The sequence below is a fragment of the Ascaphus truei genome, chromosome 19 (assembly GCF_040206685.1).
Source record: "Ascaphus truei isolate aAscTru1 chromosome 19, aAscTru1.hap1, whole genome shotgun sequence".
NCBI classification, from domain to species: Eukaryota; Metazoa; Chordata; class Amphibia; order Anura; family Ascaphidae; genus Ascaphus; species Ascaphus truei.
The window spans coordinates 31,324,860-31,343,947 of NC_134501.1; the positions used below are offsets into that span (position 1 = coordinate 31,324,860).

At 40.7% G+C, this 19,088-nt stretch overlaps 1 protein-coding gene across 4 annotated transcripts; it reads left to right on the plus strand.

Annotated features, from left to right (window-relative positions):
* The first annotated feature begins 119 nt into the window (after positions 1 to 119).
* On the plus strand, positions 120 to 18,022 carry LOC142470134 (zinc finger protein 567-like). Of its 4 annotated transcripts, none has more exons than XM_075577083.1 (6): positions 129 to 248; positions 3,429 to 3,519; positions 3,844 to 3,943; positions 7,012 to 7,138; positions 10,775 to 10,879; positions 13,981 to 18,021. In XM_075577083.1, the coding sequence occupies exons 1-6, from the start codon at positions 236 to 238 to the stop codon at positions 14,853 to 14,855; spliced, it is 1,311 nt and encodes a 436-aa protein (XP_075433198.1). In that variant the 5' UTR covers positions 129 to 235; the 3' UTR covers positions 14,856 to 18,021. The 4 variants fall into 4 exon arrangements, with proteins under 4 accessions (XP_075433200.1, XP_075433198.1, XP_075433199.1 ...); XM_075577084.1 differs by having other exon boundaries at positions 3,429 to 3,496; positions 13,981 to 18,020; XM_075577085.1 differs by lacking the exon at positions 3,429 to 3,519 and having other exon boundaries at positions 120 to 248; positions 13,981 to 18,020.
* The last annotated feature ends 1,066 nt before the right edge of the window (positions 18,023 to 19,088 follow it).

Consider the following 19,088-nt stretch of genomic DNA (forward strand, 5'->3'; position numbering starts at 1 on the left):
GCGGGGCAAGGATTTCACTAGCCAATGAAAACGTTCGCAGGCACGGAATTCTGGGACATGCAGTCCCACTGTCTGCGGGGTCACTACATTTACTCTGAAGTAGTACTACAACTCCCAGAATCCCCTACTGCTGTGGACGAACGCGATCACGTGATCCAGATACCAATCAGTGCAGAGATCCTATCCTGCTCTGCGTTTGTGTGCAGTTGGTATAATATAAGGGGGGCAGTAACAGATGCCCCTCACAGGTAGGAGCAGAGGAGGAGGGTGTCTGTCCGTGTCCTGGTGGCTGTGTGTGTGGCACTGTGTGTGTGGCACTGTGTGTGTGGCACTGTGTGTGTGGCACTGTGTGTGCTGCACTGTGTGTGCTGCTGTTCTCATTAGTTACAGATACAGGGCTCAGTCTCTGATTGGGATTTATTGCAATACCTGATATTTAATGTCTCATATCTCTATGCCCTCTCTCCCCATTCTGTGCCCCTGCAGCTTCTTATTCATGCTGCAGAGCTGTCATTACTGTAACATGGCTCTCATTTCCTCTCCTACAAGTGACAGGAGTGAGGCCTGTGTAATAACATGTCTGCGTGTAAATTTATATAAATAATGTCCAATCATTCATTGCTGGCGGCCATTCTTCCGCACGCAACAATTTCATATAGGATATTAGTGAGGCCAGTGTAATATATGTTTGTATATCTTTATATAGCGCCATTAATGTACATAGCGCTTCACAGCAGTAATACACATGATAATCATAAATACATAATACAAAACGCATAATGGGAAGACGTGCTTCAGATATAAAAATAACATTGCTGGGGGCGATTCTTTTGCACACAATCTCACTATTCATGCATCCGATTGCGCACATGAACCTGCAGGGTGAATGTTTTTGTTATAACGCTGCAGAGATGTTTCTTGTCTCATCAATGACAAATTGAAAATGACTAGAAGTAGGGTGATCAGATTAAAAAAAAAAAAAAACTGGGTCACAATAAAAATTTTTATGGGGTTGAGCTGCAGAGACCCCTTGCTTCAACCCTGTTATTAAAAAAATAACTTTAAAATAAGTAGCGATTTGTACTGCTGCTTTAAACAAACAAACAAAAAAATGAATGTGAAATTACAAGATAGATTAGAGAAAAGCAGCATCTCTGTAAAGCAAAGTACATTTCAAAGGGATAACATATTACAATACAGATAGAATTAAGTAATTAATAAGGGAGAAGGGGTATGGGGAGGGGGAGCTCTTACATCAGCCTAATAGGGAGGTAAAGGTCCAAGGAGGGAAAAACGGGTAGGTACACAAAGGAGGACAGGATCCCAACTCTATTGCACCTGTCACAGAGTAGGTATGGGGTAAGCGAATTTAGTATAAAAAGTAACGTTTAATAAGGTAGTAGTAAAAAAATAGGGTAATGATTGGTAAGGACAAAATGGCCAATCACATGAACAGAAACAAACAAAAACGGAGTAAGGGACTTAAGCTAGGAATATGCGCATCCACAGATCCGGACTGGTCCCCTGGTAGCCCAGCACTGTATGTGACTAATAAGGATTACCTCACGGGGTATGACCCAGAGAAGTGTATGGAATAGTATCACCTAGCCACCAGCAGGATAGTGAGGGAGAGAGGCAGCAGCTGGTGGTCTGCAACCTGCAGAGAGCCGCAAGAAGGAGCGGAAAGAGCTGCATGCCACAGATTGCCGACCCCGGTTCTATCCTAGCCTTTAATTGCTGTGTTTTTTACATTTCACAGAGTCATAATCAGGAAAAAATAACATGTTAAGGGAATCCAAATAAATTAATTGCAGACTTGTATATTGTACTCATTGTGGCCCTGATTTGGTAATGTTGTATTTTGCTTCGGCATAAATGTTAGTGTATATGACACCTGCAAATATTAAACCCAGTGAAAAATAAATGTCATTGTGCAAGCTAAAAGTTTGCATTTTTTCCTGGTGCCACTAAGGAGGTCCCATAACTTTATAAAAATGTTTTACCAGGAAGTAATACATTGAGAGTTACCTCTCGTTTTCAAGTATGTCCTGGGCACAGAGTTATAAAAAAATACATGGTTACATTAAAAGAACAGGGCTATACAGTCACTTCACAGACATTTCATGGACAGATAGAGTTGAAAAATTGGGTACAGGGGATAAAGGCCTGTGAGTTTCAGATTGAAATAGAGTATCTTTAACATCCCCAAACATCAGCAAACGACTCACACCCTTTGGCTGCGCCAAAGGCTGTCCGCCTTTGGGGCAACGCAGATGTAGACTTGGGTGGTTGAGATTCAATGCAGCTGTGAACAAACAGTTCTTTGAATCCTCTTGCCACCCAGGGTTCTTACCATACACAAATGTATCACCCCCATTTTTGCTACTGGAATCCATTTTTGTTTGAGCATTGCACTATCCTACAGTAATAAACTTGATGGACATTTATTTTTACATGTCCCATGTAGCCCCCTCTGAGATACTAAGGGTTAGGCTTGCAATGGCAATCGTGGGCTAAAGATCACTCCTATTCTGCACCTGCTGCTATGTAAGCTCTTCCAGCAGCAGCAGGAAAAATCATGGAGCACAACCGAGGAAATGAAGCAGGGTAGACGTGGTGTGGTGACTTCAAAGAATTTTATTCAAACAGACAGGTGTAGCTGGTGGATCATCTATAGTCTGAAGGGGACTGCGGTCGCAGTCATGACTGTGACACGCGCGCCCGGCGGGGGGGGGGGGGGGGGTGGCGCGTGCGCAGTGCTAACCGCGATCTCCAGGAGAGAGGGAGCTTGTGACGGGAGGGGATGTGGTCGGGGATTTGCGGGGGCGTGGCCATCACGTCACGCGGCTGGTTCGCCCTCATTGGGTGAACCGCCGGTGGGGGCGTGGCCACGCCTCCGTCGGAAGGTTTAAACTCAATTTCATTGAGTTGTAGAAAACCTTGCAGTACGGCGCGGCTGCACCTTGAGCGTGATGGTGACTACTGGGCCCAGCCCCATGCATAGCGCACGCTGCGCCGTGCGCTGTGGCAGTTACTGGGACCGCAGCCTAACTCGTGTCCAAAGCAGCACTGCACTTCTAATGAAGGCCTTGCTGGTTTTATAGGAATTTACAAGCCTGCGGGAGTTTTAAGGTAATCCCTATTTAAAAGACCTGACGAGATAATGTTGGCACATTAGGTTTGTGTCAGAGTTAGATTGTTTGCAATGACAGAAGCTTAAATATTAGGTATTTTTGTGGTTATGCCAATGGTAGCCTTTCTTGATTCTGTGGTTCTTCAGGTAAAATTAAGTTAGGGCTACATGTTGAATCGGATACACAATTGGAAGGCCTGTAATTGTCGTGTGTTGGAGTAGCAATAAGCATCACTATATCATTATATTATACAGTATATACTGTACTAGCTGAGCATTTGTCTTTCAATATCAGCATTTCCCGGCTGTGAAATCAGAACGCCAGCCTGCACTCTACCATGCTTCATCTCCACTCAGCATCATGTATGTTGCTTTCCTCAAGCCTGGTTTGTATGAAGCATTTACCTGACTGTGCTGCCTTATGCTTTCTTGGTTCAGCATGCTGCCTGCCCCTGTGCATCACTCCAATACTAATGTAGTGTTCCCTCGCACCTATTCACAGTGATTCCCTTCATGGGTCTACTCCCGGCACCCCTCTTCTATATGCAGGCCCCTGACATTCCCTCCATGCCTTCGTCTCTGGCTGTTCCTTTTGAGTATTTCAGTTACCTACATGTGGCATTCAGTTTACCTTGTATGTTTTCCCTATGAACTGTATGGTTACTTAAGTGACTCGCTCTTGTGTGTCTTCCCTTGTCACAAACAATTAGGATGGATGAGTTGGACGAAGTTCCTGTGGAGACTCCGATCTCGGAGATAAACGATTTGGGCAAATGGGGCATGAATGACACGACAGATTTATCCATGAAGGTAAATGTATAGCCCTATAACAGATGTCATCTTTCCTTATGTCATTAGGCAGTTGGGGAGATAAACTCCGTTCATTTTGTACTTCACCTTTTACTTGTTCACATTGGGCTGAAAAGTCTGACTCAACAATACATCTTTTCTCTTATTGACACATATTCAATATAGTGAGAAACCAGTTAACAGTGCATTAACTTCCACAAAACAAGTTGTTGAACCCGGCTTCCCATTACATTAGATGGGCCAATATGTCAGAGTTAATGATGTATCACTTTATTCTTCAATGTAAGTCAATTCACTGATAACTCTGACACATTGGCCCATCTAATATAATGAGAACCAGGGTTCAGCAACCTGTTATAAGGACTACCAAGTCAATGGGCAAATGGTACTCCACTCACAACTTTAGCCCAACCTAAAAAGATTCCATTTATGACAACTGTTGTCTATCCTTCAACCAGTTTTCAATCCTGGTGCAAATATTTTTACCCAAACCAATTTGCTTTATTTTGTACACTACCCTCTTGTGTGGGACCATATCAAAAGCCTTTGCAAAATCTAAGTAGACCACATCAACTGCATTACCCTGGTCTAAGTTCCTACTTACCCTCTCAAAGAAACGAATAAGGTTAGTTTGGCACAACCTATCCTTCATCAATCCATGCTTATTACTAATTTTGTTTTCCCTTAGGTATTCCTGAATTTTATCCTATACTAAACCTTCAAGTAGATTCCCCACTATTGATGTCAGGCTTACAGATCTGTAATTCCGCTGTTGTGATCTAGCTCCCTTTTTAAATATAGGTACCGTGTCTGCTTTATGCCAATCTTGTGGTACTGAGCCTGTGGAAATTGAGTCCTAGAATAATAAATATAATGTTTTGGCTATTACTGAACTTAACTCCTTAAGAACTCTTGGATGTATGCCATCGCTGCCAGGTGCCTTTTTTACTTATATTTTATCAAGCTGCCTATGAACTTCTTCCTCAATTAAGCAATTGTTCGTTAATATAGAGTTTGTGGCTTCCTCCTGTGGCACTTCTATTGCAATTGATTCTTCCCTGGTAAACACAGAGGCAAATAATTTGTTTAATACCTCTGCTTTTTCCTGATCTCCAATAATCTACCTGCCCATCTCACACTGAAAGGGTCCTACATTTTATTTTCTATTTTTTTGTTTGTTATTCATGGAATTGTACTAAAATAACTTTTTAGGGTTGATCTTACTTTCTTTTGCAATTCTTTTTTCATTATCCATTTTTGCTAATTTAATTGCCCTTTTGCCACTTTTTTGTTACATTCCTATCATTCTGATATGATGCCTCCATCCCTTCTTATTTTAAGAATCTAAAACACCTGCCTCTTCTTTTCCATTCCCTCTCCTTCCTGTTTATTGAGCCACATTGATTTAACCTGGGAGGCTTCCCCTTTGTGCTGGGGAGGTTACAGGCTAAGTGGTACCATGACCCATATCTGGTGGCAATGCCACATTAATGCAAAGTTCTGGCATTGGATTTAGAACCAGATCTCAACTGTTCCAGGCGTCACTCAATCCCTCAAACTATGACCTTTTCCTTTAGGTCTTTACATTCTGGGCTTATACTCTACTAATGATATACTAATATGCATTTCCCTCCTCCATCTATTTCATTTCCATAACACAGATATAGTTAACACTTTCACTGCCAGAGAGAGCTGCAGCACATTGCAGAGCACGGAAATGGCCAAAGCATATATATCTTTATTTATATAGCACCAAAAGTGTACTCAGCGCTTCACAAAGAATACATTATAGGGAATTATAATAATACAATAAGCGCAGCAAAATCAGACAATAGGAAAGTAATTTCCTCCCCCGAAGAGCTTACAATCTAAGTGGTATGTTGGGAGAGTTACAGAGACAGCAGGTGAGGGAATAAGTGCAGTGGATGGCAGTGCTTGGCCACAATGGTTGGTAGGTACGACTGTGGGTGTGGAACAGTAGCCATGAGTGCAGGCTGTTGGGATGCTTGATTTGTGAGGCGAGTTTTAAAGGTTATATTAACACAATTAGCAGGGGAAGAGGTGGCAGGCCTGCAGCACTGCAAGCAAGCCCTTTTATAGGACCTTCCCGAGACCTAAATCTATGAAAAACTCTCATGTTGATCCATTAAAAAAGGTATAACACCCTGCAAGATATGTATCCTTTCCCAAGACCAGTGTGGCTACTATAAGTCTGCACTAGCTCTTGGAGTTTTCTGAATGCAACTGTTCTAAGGGAACTGCTAAATGTTCAGGTTTATTCTACTCCCCATCGGATATGGAGTGTTTTTCAACAAGGATTGACTGCAAACCGTGGGCATAACCAGTGATAAACCATGCACCAGATTTACCAGATTTCTTTTTCTGGTGATGGTATTTTGCAGCCAGATGTCTGACTCCATGAAATCTATTTTTTTTTCTTCTTTAAAACGCAATTGCAAAATGTCATCATTAAACATTAAAGCATCCACATTTTGTAATGAATTAAACCTGAAAGTATATTAGCCCTGTCCGTAAGGCTGGGGCCATGGTGCCTTCTCCCGTGCGGAGGCGTGTGCGGCCGTGACCCGCTTGAAGCGGGTGCTTCTTTTGACCATGGTACGCGCGCCATCCGTAGGCGTGTCTAGGGGCGTGCCAGTGACGTCACGGAGCTGGTTCGCCCTCATTGGGCGAACCGCTCACGTGACATGTCTGTCGCGCTGAAAAATCAGTTTAACCCCCCCTCCTGCTTCCGCGTGGATGCACCTGCACGCCGCATAGACGCTAACACTGCATTAAGGCAGTCTGTTCGCTCAGCGTGCGGACGCCTCCGCACAGTGTGCAGTACCATGACCCCAGCCTAAGACTATTTTATTATGGCATGTACATATTTTCTTTGCATTTTATATTTGGATAAATGAGGGTGTATTCTACTGTACATTGAAAATAAATAAACATATGGTATTCATTCAAGTAGTGTAATTGTTACCTAATTCTGCCCCCTTAACACTGATACTGAAGGCAAACACCTTTACAGAAGGATCATTTGTGGGTAATTCTTTTGCTTTCAGTTACCAAGAAGCTTTGATGAAGTCGCAATCTATTTTTCGGAGGAAGAGTGGGAATATTTAGACGAAGAACAGAAGGAGTTTTACAAGAATGTTATGCTGGAAACTTACCATTTCTTCAACTCACTGGGTAAAGGGATTTTATTTTAAATTATGATAGAAAATTGATGATTTGTTTGCAAACAAAGTAACAGAAAAGAATCATTAAAAAAATAAAAATGGAGCCATGCTAAAAAAAATCGGCTTCCCTATTGGGGTTTTCAATAACAAAACATTTCTCTTTGTCGCGTGGGTGCATGTGTGAAAGGGGTTAATAACAAACGGCTATTTAACTGACTCAGCTCCCCACAGGGCAAATAGCACTAGCTCCCCCAAAACCGTCACACTACCCCCCAATTATGCTGCCACCATTAGGATTAATTTACGCCACAGGAGTCCTCAGTCTCCCTCATTCTAGTGAAGTATTATTATATATTATTAAAACAAACCCCAATTTAGCAAAACGTGTCAAAATGTGGTCACTCTTCATTCTTCAAAAAGGTACTGCAGGTGGAATCTTTCCTTATGGCCCAGCGTCCACAGGAAATTCTAGAGCATATCGGAGCCACTCCCAGGAAAATCCATAGCAGGCTGTAATGGACCATCCGATTAACACAGCGGGGGGTCCTTGCTTTTGAATGGGACTCGTGCTCTGTGAATCCTACCGGGCTGCACCTGTCTGTAAGAGATGCACACTTAGGCTGCGCTTATAGTGCCTGATATAGAATGGTGTGGAGAATGACGCTCAATATCCATGTGTACACAAAATCATTGTAGAGTTGAAGAAATAATAGGAGATAGGAACACTATAATATATCCATGAGGTGATATAGGTAAAATGCATTTAAGGGGGGGGCAAAATAAAGACCTAGCGGTCAGTCAGCCAGACTACCGCAGACGTGGTCAGAAATGCACACCCCTCTTAAAATATAAACTTCCCCAAAGAGGGGGTCAAGGTAATAATATAAGGGCTATTGCCCATTCCCTTTGGGTATGTTGAAGTCCAGAAAGCCGATAATGGTTCCACTGCGTGCAATCCTGAAGTGTAGAAGCAGCAATTGAAGAGTAGAGCAAAGGAGCACTGCTGCCAGAAGTAATCCTGATGGAAAAATTCACGGGCAAACTCCAAACATAAAACTGAGGGTGTTTATTGCATGAGCTCACATGGAGATGAACACAGCCAACGCACCAACGCGTTTCATCCCGTGGGACTTTATCACGGAATCAGGCATGATTCCCGAGTACATTTTAAGGGGACCGGACCTCCGGACCTCAACTACCTAGGCACATTCTGACAACAATTCCTCTGCAAAACCCCCCTTGAAACTCATCCCCTAGCAATCCCTGCTCACTGACATGCCCGGAAATGTAAAAGCACAAAAATACTTTTATTACATGTAGCATGGGAAACAGTACACTGTTACTTGGTCCAAGAGCTAACTCTCTTGAACCCTTATACATGGAGCAGGGGTAACCAAAACGGGCTTAACCCTTATTTGAGAGCCTGGTTACCCCCTACCGTCACAGAAAGCTTTATTTTATTCCCATTCATTTAATTGGTACCCTATAGTGGGAGGTTTTCTGCCACCTCCTGACCTCCGATTAGGTACTCCCTGACCCAGCTTTTGGTTCACTATCCCCTTTGGATAAACTCCTATAATAATTTATATTAGATATTAACTCTATATGTTTGTTTTTTTATAGGGATATCCAGTCCCAAACATATTGTTTCTAATTGATGTATGTGATCTGGCTTTCTGCCAGTAGAGGGTTTGGGCTAGTGCTGTCAGTACCTTATGGGTTAATGTTCACAAGTGCCTATGCACTATAACTCCTCCCCCCTCTGCCTGGGGGGTACTATAGGAGGCTTTTTCCACCCTCCTTGACGGCGTGCTTGACACGTGAAACGCGCACGTCGAGAACTCATGCGGTGATGTCACACATCGGCGTCAGTCTATCCTGGGGGCAGCACACACCGGCGCTTCCCGCTTTGCTACAGTGTTTTTCCAGGTGCTATACCTTCCGTTAGCTAATATGTGACCTGTTCACACCATATATGTTTAGGATAGGGATCTCAGCTACCCTCACCCTTTATAATTAGGCTATATGATCCACCATTGGCTGGTAAACAGCACTTCCTTCTCTAGCACAACACTGGGTGCCCCATTATCTTATACCAATAGGGCATTATCCTATGGTTTGCCTGCTAAACACAGCATTTTCCTTTAATGACAAGTCATCTGGGAGTCATTCCCTATACCTTATCATCCTGACCAATTAGACCACAATTGGCTATCATACAGTACTTTTTATTTACCAACTATAATCAGGTACCTATGGCCTGACAATCCTATAATGGTATCATTCCAGGTTGGCTACTATATAGATAATTGGCTGCTAAACAGCATCGCCCACTACCATTATGATCAGGGTGTAACAATATCCCTCACCCCCTTTTAAATAAGGCATTTGTCTACAGATTAACTGTTAAACAGTATTTATCCTAAATTTACAGCCCTCTGGGGGTGACACTCGGGCAGGAATCCCCTACACCTACACCTTTAGGCAGAGTTTGGCTGCCAAACAGCATTTATCAACAAACCACGATCTGATTGTGGGCAGGGATCTCTTGTACTGTACTTCCGATTCCTTCCCATTAAGGGAATAGAGTACGTTTTTTGGATATATACGTGTAGAAGTAATGAGCATTCCTGTTGTCCCCATTTGTCTATAGGCTCCACGATTTACAGGAGTATTTATGTGCATTTAGGCCACATTTGTCACAGGCTGAGCGGGGGGGGCTTCTTTATGTTAATAGAAGTCCCTGAAGTGCACTAATAAAAGGCATGCGCCCATGACCAATCTCTGGTACCCATCAGGAAAATAGTTCTTTTAAAATGAAAGTGAACCCAGTGGTTGCTGTACAGCTTCCACAATTTAAACCATTCATTGCTCTATCATGTTTTTAATTGGAAATTGGGTAGTTTAACTCCTCTATCTCACTATACCTGTGACCTAATAATACAAGTCTGGTATATACGATCAATGTGCTTCTATCTACAAATGCATATACTTAATTATGAATAAATGTGTTAATATGTATAGTATATTTGATAATTAAAGGAAATCTATGTATATGCAATACATTTGATTAAATTAATTTACATAAATCATCCAAGCTCTATTAAATAATGAGCAAATATGAGGAAACCACTGTATACAAATGTGTAAAAATGTATAACACTGTTTCTAATTACACATTCAATATCCATACAATATTTTTTTTGTAATGAAACTCTGTGCGTATACATAAAGATATAAATATGCTTTATAAAGCTAATTATAGAGACCTTGATCAAAGGTAATGACATAATCACGAGTAACAGACAATATTTGTCACACGTGAAACTAGTCAATTAGTAAATGGTGCGAAAAAGAACCGAGACTGGTATAAAAGTGTACTGGTTAAAGTATGAATAGTGCGACAATTGAAGATTTCTACCTTTTATCGTTACCGGGTGGGACATTAATTAGAAGAAAGGAGGCAAAAGATAGGGCAAAGTGATCCTTGGGGTAAAGGGGGATACTCATCTTTGGGGTGTAAAGGGGAAAGGAGCGGTGTGGACACCCCATTCATTTTTACATGCTTGAAAATAATCTTCAGAATGAAGAAAATGTGTGTGCTTTAAATGTCTAAATATCTAAATATTTCCACTGTTGTGAACAGGCTATTTTGATCTAAAACCTGAAATTGTATCAAAGATCCAGCATGGGGAGAGACCTTGTGTAAAGGCCACTCTTCAGATGGAGGTCCCTACGAAGGACAGGACAGGTGAGTAATGCAACATATTCCGAAACACTGCTCAGGTAGAGAAGTTTCAGAAACTAATCTCTGTAAAGAATGTATCACAAAGTGTCCTTTTGCTTCTCTTACATTTACCTCCATTCAATAATATAAAGTGGTATAATCCAGCTATAGCCAAGCTTCACTAACAATACAATCATGCAACTTTATGTATTCTATACACATAGTAATACTCAACCTTGAGCTGAAGTACTGGACTTTAAGTATTAATGACAATTATGTCTAGAGTTTATGGACATCATAAGCATACTCTGCTTTGTTGTCCTTTTAAATCTGTCTAATTTTTTTACTTGTACATTACCCTAATGTAGCTATATGTAATACATATGAGATACTTTAGCATCATTATATAAGTCATTTAGGCATTGAGTCTATCCACCATGATAGACAATATTTTTAAAAGCTTAAACAAAAAAATACAAAGATAACAAGTCAATACCTCACTGCTATTCAGGTGTCTTATATGCCCATCCCCGACACCTGATGAAGGGTCCATACGGGACCTGAAATGTTGTTCCTCCTCTGTTCTTGGCTGTAATATTAAATGGAGAATCACATTACAAACTTGTGAGTAGAGATGCACATTGTATCTCTGTCCTAGAGGAGACCTGCATTTTGAGGAATTTGTTTATGTTGTGTTGGCTTCACAAGCTGGATTCTCCTCTCCTGAAACTATTTCCCCGCACTTTGGAACTCTCTCACAAGAGGCCAGCTAGATCTTAACACGGTTAGAGGTCGCTTTTCCTGTTTAAGTCGTATGTTGGAATAGTGACTTGTAATCTTGTGATAGACCAGTTATAGCGTTATTGGTCTTTTTGTTTCAAGTGTCTTATTCACTTACATTCACTTATATACTGGCCAACTAACTACTCAGAGAACTGCCAAAGAGCAAGCTGCTCCCCTATCCGAGATCAGAGGTCAGGAGATGTAATGACAACAGAAATGTGTGAAAAAAATAAAATAAAAGAATGGGTGAATATACAAACTCCCATGTGAAAAATAGAAGAGATAATGTATAGGAAAGAAAAGGATTAATGAATAAATATAAATCAGACACCAAATATATAAAATATAGAAATGCAATATTAGCCATATATCTATAAGATATAATAATAATAGCATGTTCTTGTATAGCGCTGCTAGTTATACGTAGCGCTTTACAGAGACATTTTGCAGGCACAGGTCCCTGCACCATGGAGCTTACAATCTATGTTTTTGGTGCCTGAGGAACAGGGAGATAAAGTGACTTGCCCAAGGTCACAAGGAGCCGACACCGGGAATTGAACCAGGCTCCCCTGCTTCAAACTCTGTGCCAGTCAGTGTCTTTTACTCACTGAGCCACTCCCTCTAAACATATTGTATTAAAAAGTAAGTCTTGTGCCCCTGTGGGAGCAGATGAGAGATTTGCTACAGAGGATATTGGGCCTCACCATAACCGTGGCTCTTCCTATTGAACAGACAAACTCAGGGATTAGCCAGGGTCAAAAATAAACTAATTGCTCATTTTGCAATAGCAACGAGATGTGAGATCGCAGCAGTATGGAAGCAAAATGAAATTCCATCTGTTTCTACAATTCGAAATAGAATTTGGTTTGTCTGCGAGATGGAAAAACGAACGAGTTGAGTTAATGACACTGGCGCTAAATTCCAACAAGTTTGGTTACCATGGCTGGCCCAAACAGATATCCCAGGGGTGAACGGTGCCACAGTTATGCTTTGATAGAAATAAATGCATTCTCCTCTGACTGAGAGAATCATAGTTTAAAAAAAACATTGAATATTAGGGGATTAAAACACAACACCAGTGACGATAATAGGTGATTGAGATCATATTGTAGAGGATAAGGCACAAGATGGTTGCAAGGAGAGGACAAAAGATGGACCAAAAAGATAAGAGAACCTCCCCTCTAAACCACCCCCTCCCCCCCCGGGATTTTGAAAAATGAGAACATTACATTTTATCTGTATAATTTATGTAAACCCAATACAACTTTGAGTTACAAAAAAAAAGGAGGTCTCAGTATCAATCAAGGAAACCCAATCATGTCACAAAGGAACACACTGTTTTATCACATATATACAGTTCTATAGCGATCCTCAACCCCTAATGCTAACAACTGTATAAATATCCCAAAAGGGACATTTGACCTTACAGTCCATGTATCTAACTAAGAGACATGCAATATCCATAGCCAGGCTCACCTTTGAAAATTAGCTTGAAAACGTTCAAAGAGAAAATACAAAAAAAAATTATTGAATTTGAAAAAGACTTAAACCAACAGTCTCGGAGGAATCGTATTACAGCAGAGAGAGACTGCCAAGGAGGGAATTTTAAACCACAGCCTATATTGAAGCCTGCTCTCGTGGAGGGAGACCAAGACAAAGAGCTGGATAATAATAGTAAGCGGAAAAAATCCAATATAATAATAGTGAACGGAATAGAATACAAGGCAATACATATCGATAGCGACAATCCAGAGGATATCAATCTCCAAGAGAGACCATTGGACCCCTAGTTCATGGCTATTTGACATATAGAAGCACCCATTATGGCAAAAGTTGTATTTCTATTTATATATTTTGTGTCTGATTATATTCATTAATTCTTTTCTTTTTTTTCATATATATTTGTCTCTTCTATTCACATGGGGGTTTGTATATTCACTATTTATTTTCTTTTATTTTTCACGTGCATTTCTGTGGTGATGTCACTCATGACCTCTGATCTTGGATGGGGAGGAGCACGTTCTTTGGTGGATTTCTGGGCAGTTAGTTGTCCTCTATTTAAAGCACAACATATATCACTGTTTAAGTCCTGACAAAGGTGTGGTTATGGCACAAAAACGTTGACTTGAAAAGAACGACTTTTTTTTTTATATAACAAGTCTGGAGTGCGTTATCTTCAACAATTCCATTTATACTGGGTACAATGCAGAATAAGAAAATATTTAATTAAGTACTTGTTTGGTGTTTGATTTTCATACTCGGCGACTACATTCAAGTCGAATGGTTAATTGTTACATATTGTTTCATAACTTCCTTGATGCATTGTGTATTTTTTTTTCTAGCATGTTATGGATCCATATCTCTTCATCCATCGGCAATGGAGGATGGTAATAGTTCCCAGTGTGATGAGATCTGCTGGGAGGGATGCAAACCAATCAATCATCGTCAGTCTTCAAGAAACTCACCTACAGATGTGGGTCTATGTGGAATACAAACTCTCACAAAAACACATGTATGTAATACATTAGATCATGGAGAGACGCTGTGTACACCTTATCATAATGAGATATACAAGACAAAGACAGAAACTGCACAAATGCACAGAAACAAGCAACAAAAGAACTATAAGAGCAGTGAAAATGTTAAAAGTTCTTTTGACAAATCACTGTATGCAAGTATGTCCATAAACCGAGAAGAAAAACAGTATTCCTGTATTGCATGTGGGAAAATGTTTTCCAGAAAAGCAAAACTTGTTATACACCAGAGAACGCATACAGGGGAGAAACCTTATACATGTTCAGAATGTGGAAAAACCTTTTCTGAACAATCCACTCTTACTAGACACCAGAGAACACACACAGGAGAAAGGCCATTTTCTTGTACTGACTGTGGAAAAAGCTTTACACGGACTCAACATCTTCTTGGGCATCAAAGGGCTCACAGAGGAGAGAGGCCCTTTACATGCACTGACTGTGGGAAAAGCTTTATTTACAACTCACAGCTTGTTTTTCACCAGAGAACCCATACAGGAGTCAGACTGTATTCCTGTACTGAATGTGGAAAAAGTTTTATTCAGTGCTCAAGTCTAGTAGTTCACCAGAGAACCCACAGGGGGGAGATGCCATGCACCTGCCTAGAATGTGGAAAAAGCTTTTCTCTCATTTCAAATCTAGTTAAACACTGGTCCACCCACACAAGAGAGAAACCCTTCAGTTAGAGTTCAAGTTTTGTTCAACACCAATGGACTTGTATTAACCCCCTGAAAAAAGTGAGTGGGACAGTCAAAGTTGGTGAAACCCGAATTGAAGTTATGGAAGAATAATACTTTCACATTATTTCTATGCATAGCTATAACCAGGCTTTTGTTTTACATACTGTAGCTATAAAAAGAGTCATGCTTTGTGTTTCATTGTGTTATGTGAAAGTGTGTGTAACAATTTCTTTCCTTCAAACTTTCTTTAATGCTGAAACTGTAATTTCTTTGTTAAGCTGGGCTTCTCGTCTTATGTACTGTACTAACTCCCGCTTAGAGTCAGATGCACCAGCTGTCGGCCTTGAGAAGAATGCGTTAGCTTAGCACCTGAATTTTTGTTTTTGCTTAATTTCTAAAAAATATATATATATTTATTTATTTATAAAATATTTTACCAGGAAGTAATACATTGAGAGTTACCTCTCGTTTTCAAGTATGTCCTGGGCACAGAGTTAAGACAAATAATACATGTTTACCAATACAGTTACATAATGAGCAGGGTATACATTATATACAAGACATTGCATGCACAGTTAAAGATAATTTATATTATGGGCGTATGAAACAGTTACAGACCAGATTAAAATGTGTGACAGCCTTAGATTTGAAAGAACTTAGACTGGTGGTGGATGTAAGAGTCTCTGGTAGGTTGTTCCAGTTTTTGGGTGCACGGTAAGAGGAGGAGCGGCCGGATACTTTGTTGAGCCTTGGGACCATGAACAGTCTTTTGGAGTCTGATCTCAGGTGATAGGTGCTGCAAGTGGTAGGGGTGAGGAGCTTGTTCAGGTAGCTGGGTAGCTTGCCCATAAAGAATTTAAAGGCAAGACAGGAGAGGTGAACTTTGCGCCTAGACTCGAGTGATGACCAATCTAGTTCTTTGAGCATTTCGCAGTGATGTGTGTTATAGTTGCATTGGAGAACAAAACGACAAATTGAGTTGTAGAGGGTGTTAAGTTTGCTAAGGTGGGTTTGAGGTGCCGAGCCATATACTATGTCTCCATAGTCAATAATTGGCATTAGCATCTGCTGTGCGATACGTTTTCTGACCAGGAGACTTAGGGAGGATTTGTTCCTGTAAAGTACCCCTAGTTTGGCATACGTCTTGGTTGTCAGGGTATCAATGTGCATCCCGAATGTTAAGTGGGAGTCAAACCATATGCCCAGGTATTTAAAACTAGTAACAGGAGTTAGGGTGGTGTTAGTGTTGGTTCTAATCTGGAGCTCAGTCGCTGGAAGCTTTAAAAATTTAGTCTTGGTCCCAAACACCATTGTTACAGTCTTGTCAGTGTTTAAAAACAGTTTGTTTTGGGAAATCCAGTTTTAGAGTCTCAAAAAGTATATAGAATCCAAAAAACAGCCGGCACTCCACTTGAAAGTAAACAACGTTTGGTGCTTATCCCATAAAACAATAATAGACCATACGATACCGTTTGAAGCACGACCAGGTTTTTGTGTCTCTTTTTCAATACAAAGAAGTTGTGATCTCCTTACCTGTGTGCTTTCCCTTGATGTCGTGCTTCAACAGGTATCATATGGTCTATATATATATATCTATATATATATATATATCAAAAATGTGTCTATATATAGCAAAAATGTATAACCAAATAACAGCAAGAAAAATAAATAAATAAAAGTAAGATGTCCAATGATGTCATATGAGCTGACATTGTGATATTAAATATGCCCGCCCATTTTTCTGGTATAAGATAGGTTACTTAGAGCCTATAAAGCAGTGCCTTTGTGTTAGGTCAGACAGCATGTCTTGAGTTAATGTTAATGTACTCTTGTAAGCGGCCGCTGCAAAAAAGTTTCTCAACAGATTGCTTTTGTTTAAATAATAATAAGTGTGGACTTTTGTTTAAATAATAATAAGTGTGGACTGAGTTTTTGTCCACGACAGTTCTTGGTGCCGTGACTCGGATGGCTAAAACTCCGTGAAGATACCTGCAATAACGGCACACCTTTTTGCCAGAGCCCCAGGCGCGCCTAAAAGGAAGGTAAGAGAGACTTTGTTTTTGTTAACAAAACATCTCAATTTTTTTTTGTTGGGTTCTGGAAAAGGGTGTGAGATGTTGAAGGTATCCTCATGTTAAGTTGGCGCCATCCATTTTTTAACTAAGCAATCTGTTGGACAAACTTTTTTTTGTTTTGGTAAAACCGGTTAAATACCCCTTCGGGTGGGATTATCCAATGCTCTGGACCCCAGCGGACCGGAAGGTTGTTTGGTTAGGACCTCTGTTTTCGGGACAGTCCAAAGTGGGGTTTTCAAAGGAAAACGCCCTGGTGCCAGCTCCCAAGAGGGATCTTTCCCTCTGGGCTTGAGAATCTCAGGTTGAGTCTCATGTATTGCGAATCTCACAGGGAAACACTCTTGGTTAAGGTCCAATGTAGGGAAAAATTTGTTTTCCCCGAAACTTTTGTTAGGTTGTAAGGTATAAATATGTTCAAAAGGGTTGTTTGTTTGAGTAATCCCTGTGTGTTTATGGTAGCATAAAATCGCCGGATTTTCATGAGGCTTTGTAGCGGAGTTTATGCTTGGTATTTCCCAGCTAATCGACACTTCAGAGTCAGGCATGCAAGCATAAATCTTATCCTTCATTTCCCCACAGCAATAAGTGGTTGAGTCAGGTTCTGATACAGAGGTAGTCTCGGTGCCGTCAATTAATTGTTGTGCCCTTGACAAGAGCTGTAAAAACGGACCCGAACACCCTAAATATTTAACCTGAGTGAATCCCTGTGTGAGAGTTGAATCATGGGAACGCCGGCCTATTATATGTATACAAAATTACCATCCAGAAACTTGCAAGTTCGTACTAATATAAGAATATAATGAATTGCTTGCGTTGAAGTTTATTTTTATTTAAAGTTGTACACACCCACTACAACACAAACTAATCAACACTAAGCAGAGGAGGGGAAAAATGCACAGAGCATACCAAGGTTGGAGTAATATGTATTACAATATAAAACAAGTACAAATAGTAACTTATATATAAAATGTTAGTAATCCAGTGAGTTCTTTTAAGAAGTGATGTCCATGCTGCCCCGTTGGTAATGACAAAGGCGAGCGCAGTGCTCGAGACACACTATCCCGCGCAAAAAAAGACAGAAAAAACAACGCACATGGTGAAGTATGTAAAAAAAATCAATATATTATAAAATGGTTATAAATCTGCGTACATCAAATAAAGCATAACAAGCATTTCATGTACTGTGACATGGGTTACCAGGCGCTAGGATCATGCGGAGGAGATCTGCGTCACCACACTCTCTGATGATTGGTGTTTCATGGATCGTCTGGTCTTCCTTCAGGTAGGTAGCCTCTCACAAGATGGCACTAGTCGTCCTCCTGGTTATAACCGTGTTTGCTGGTTTTCTTCACAGATGGAAAGGAACTCGGATAGCCAAAATGTTCAAAAAATGTCCGTAATGGCAGGGCAAACTAATAAACCCCCTTAGTGGTGTAACTTCTCACCAGACACACTGCCAATGAAAAATGGCAACAGGTATAGTAGGGGGTTATGGGGGAATTGTGTCAGAGTTGCCTACTTGAGCATATATACAGTCGGTATACCGCAGCAGCACGCCGCCCGAGTTCAGATATGTACACACGCTGGCAGCAGATTAGTGAACCATCCACAACTACGTCACGAAGTGGCAGCCACAAGCAGGGGAAACACCGAATCCGTAAAACACAGCGGGAAGTGCTAGAACTACAGGTGTATAATGGCAAAGTAGGGACCCAATGGTAAATAATTGTCAGTACAGATAATCGTACACGTTTCGTAACGCAATGCTACATCCTCAGGGCATAATCTGTACCGTATGAAACCGGAACTAAAATACCCAATGTTCTACATTGTTTGGCTGCGTGTGAAATCACACAGCCAATCATAAACATAATCAACAATGCAGCAGCTGAATGCATATTAAGCCTAACTGAGTGACGCATATCACATATGCAATGTAGGGAAAAATATATAAATAAAAAGCGACGCGTACATATCAATGAATCATGAATATCATACATATTGAATGGAATTCTGAAATAAAACAGAAAATAGTTAAGTATAAATACAGCAGATAACACCATACACAAATGAAATCCCCGGCGCATGGTATGGACAGACAACAGAATGGATTATCACTAAGGTTGACAAGAGTCTCATAGATATCCACAGTGGATAAAAGTCT

Excerpts from the sequence above, each read along its gene's own strand:
- LOC142470134 (XM_075577083.1), top strand. Across the intron at positions 3,944-7,011 it reads CGACAGATTTATCCATGAAG|TTACCAAGAAGCTTTGATGA; the intron begins GTAAATGTATAG and ends TTTTGCTTTCAG. Across the intron at positions 7,139-10,774 it reads CCATTTCTTCAACTCACTGG|GCTATTTTGATCTAAAACCT; the intron begins GTAAAGGGATTT and ends TGTTGTGAACAG.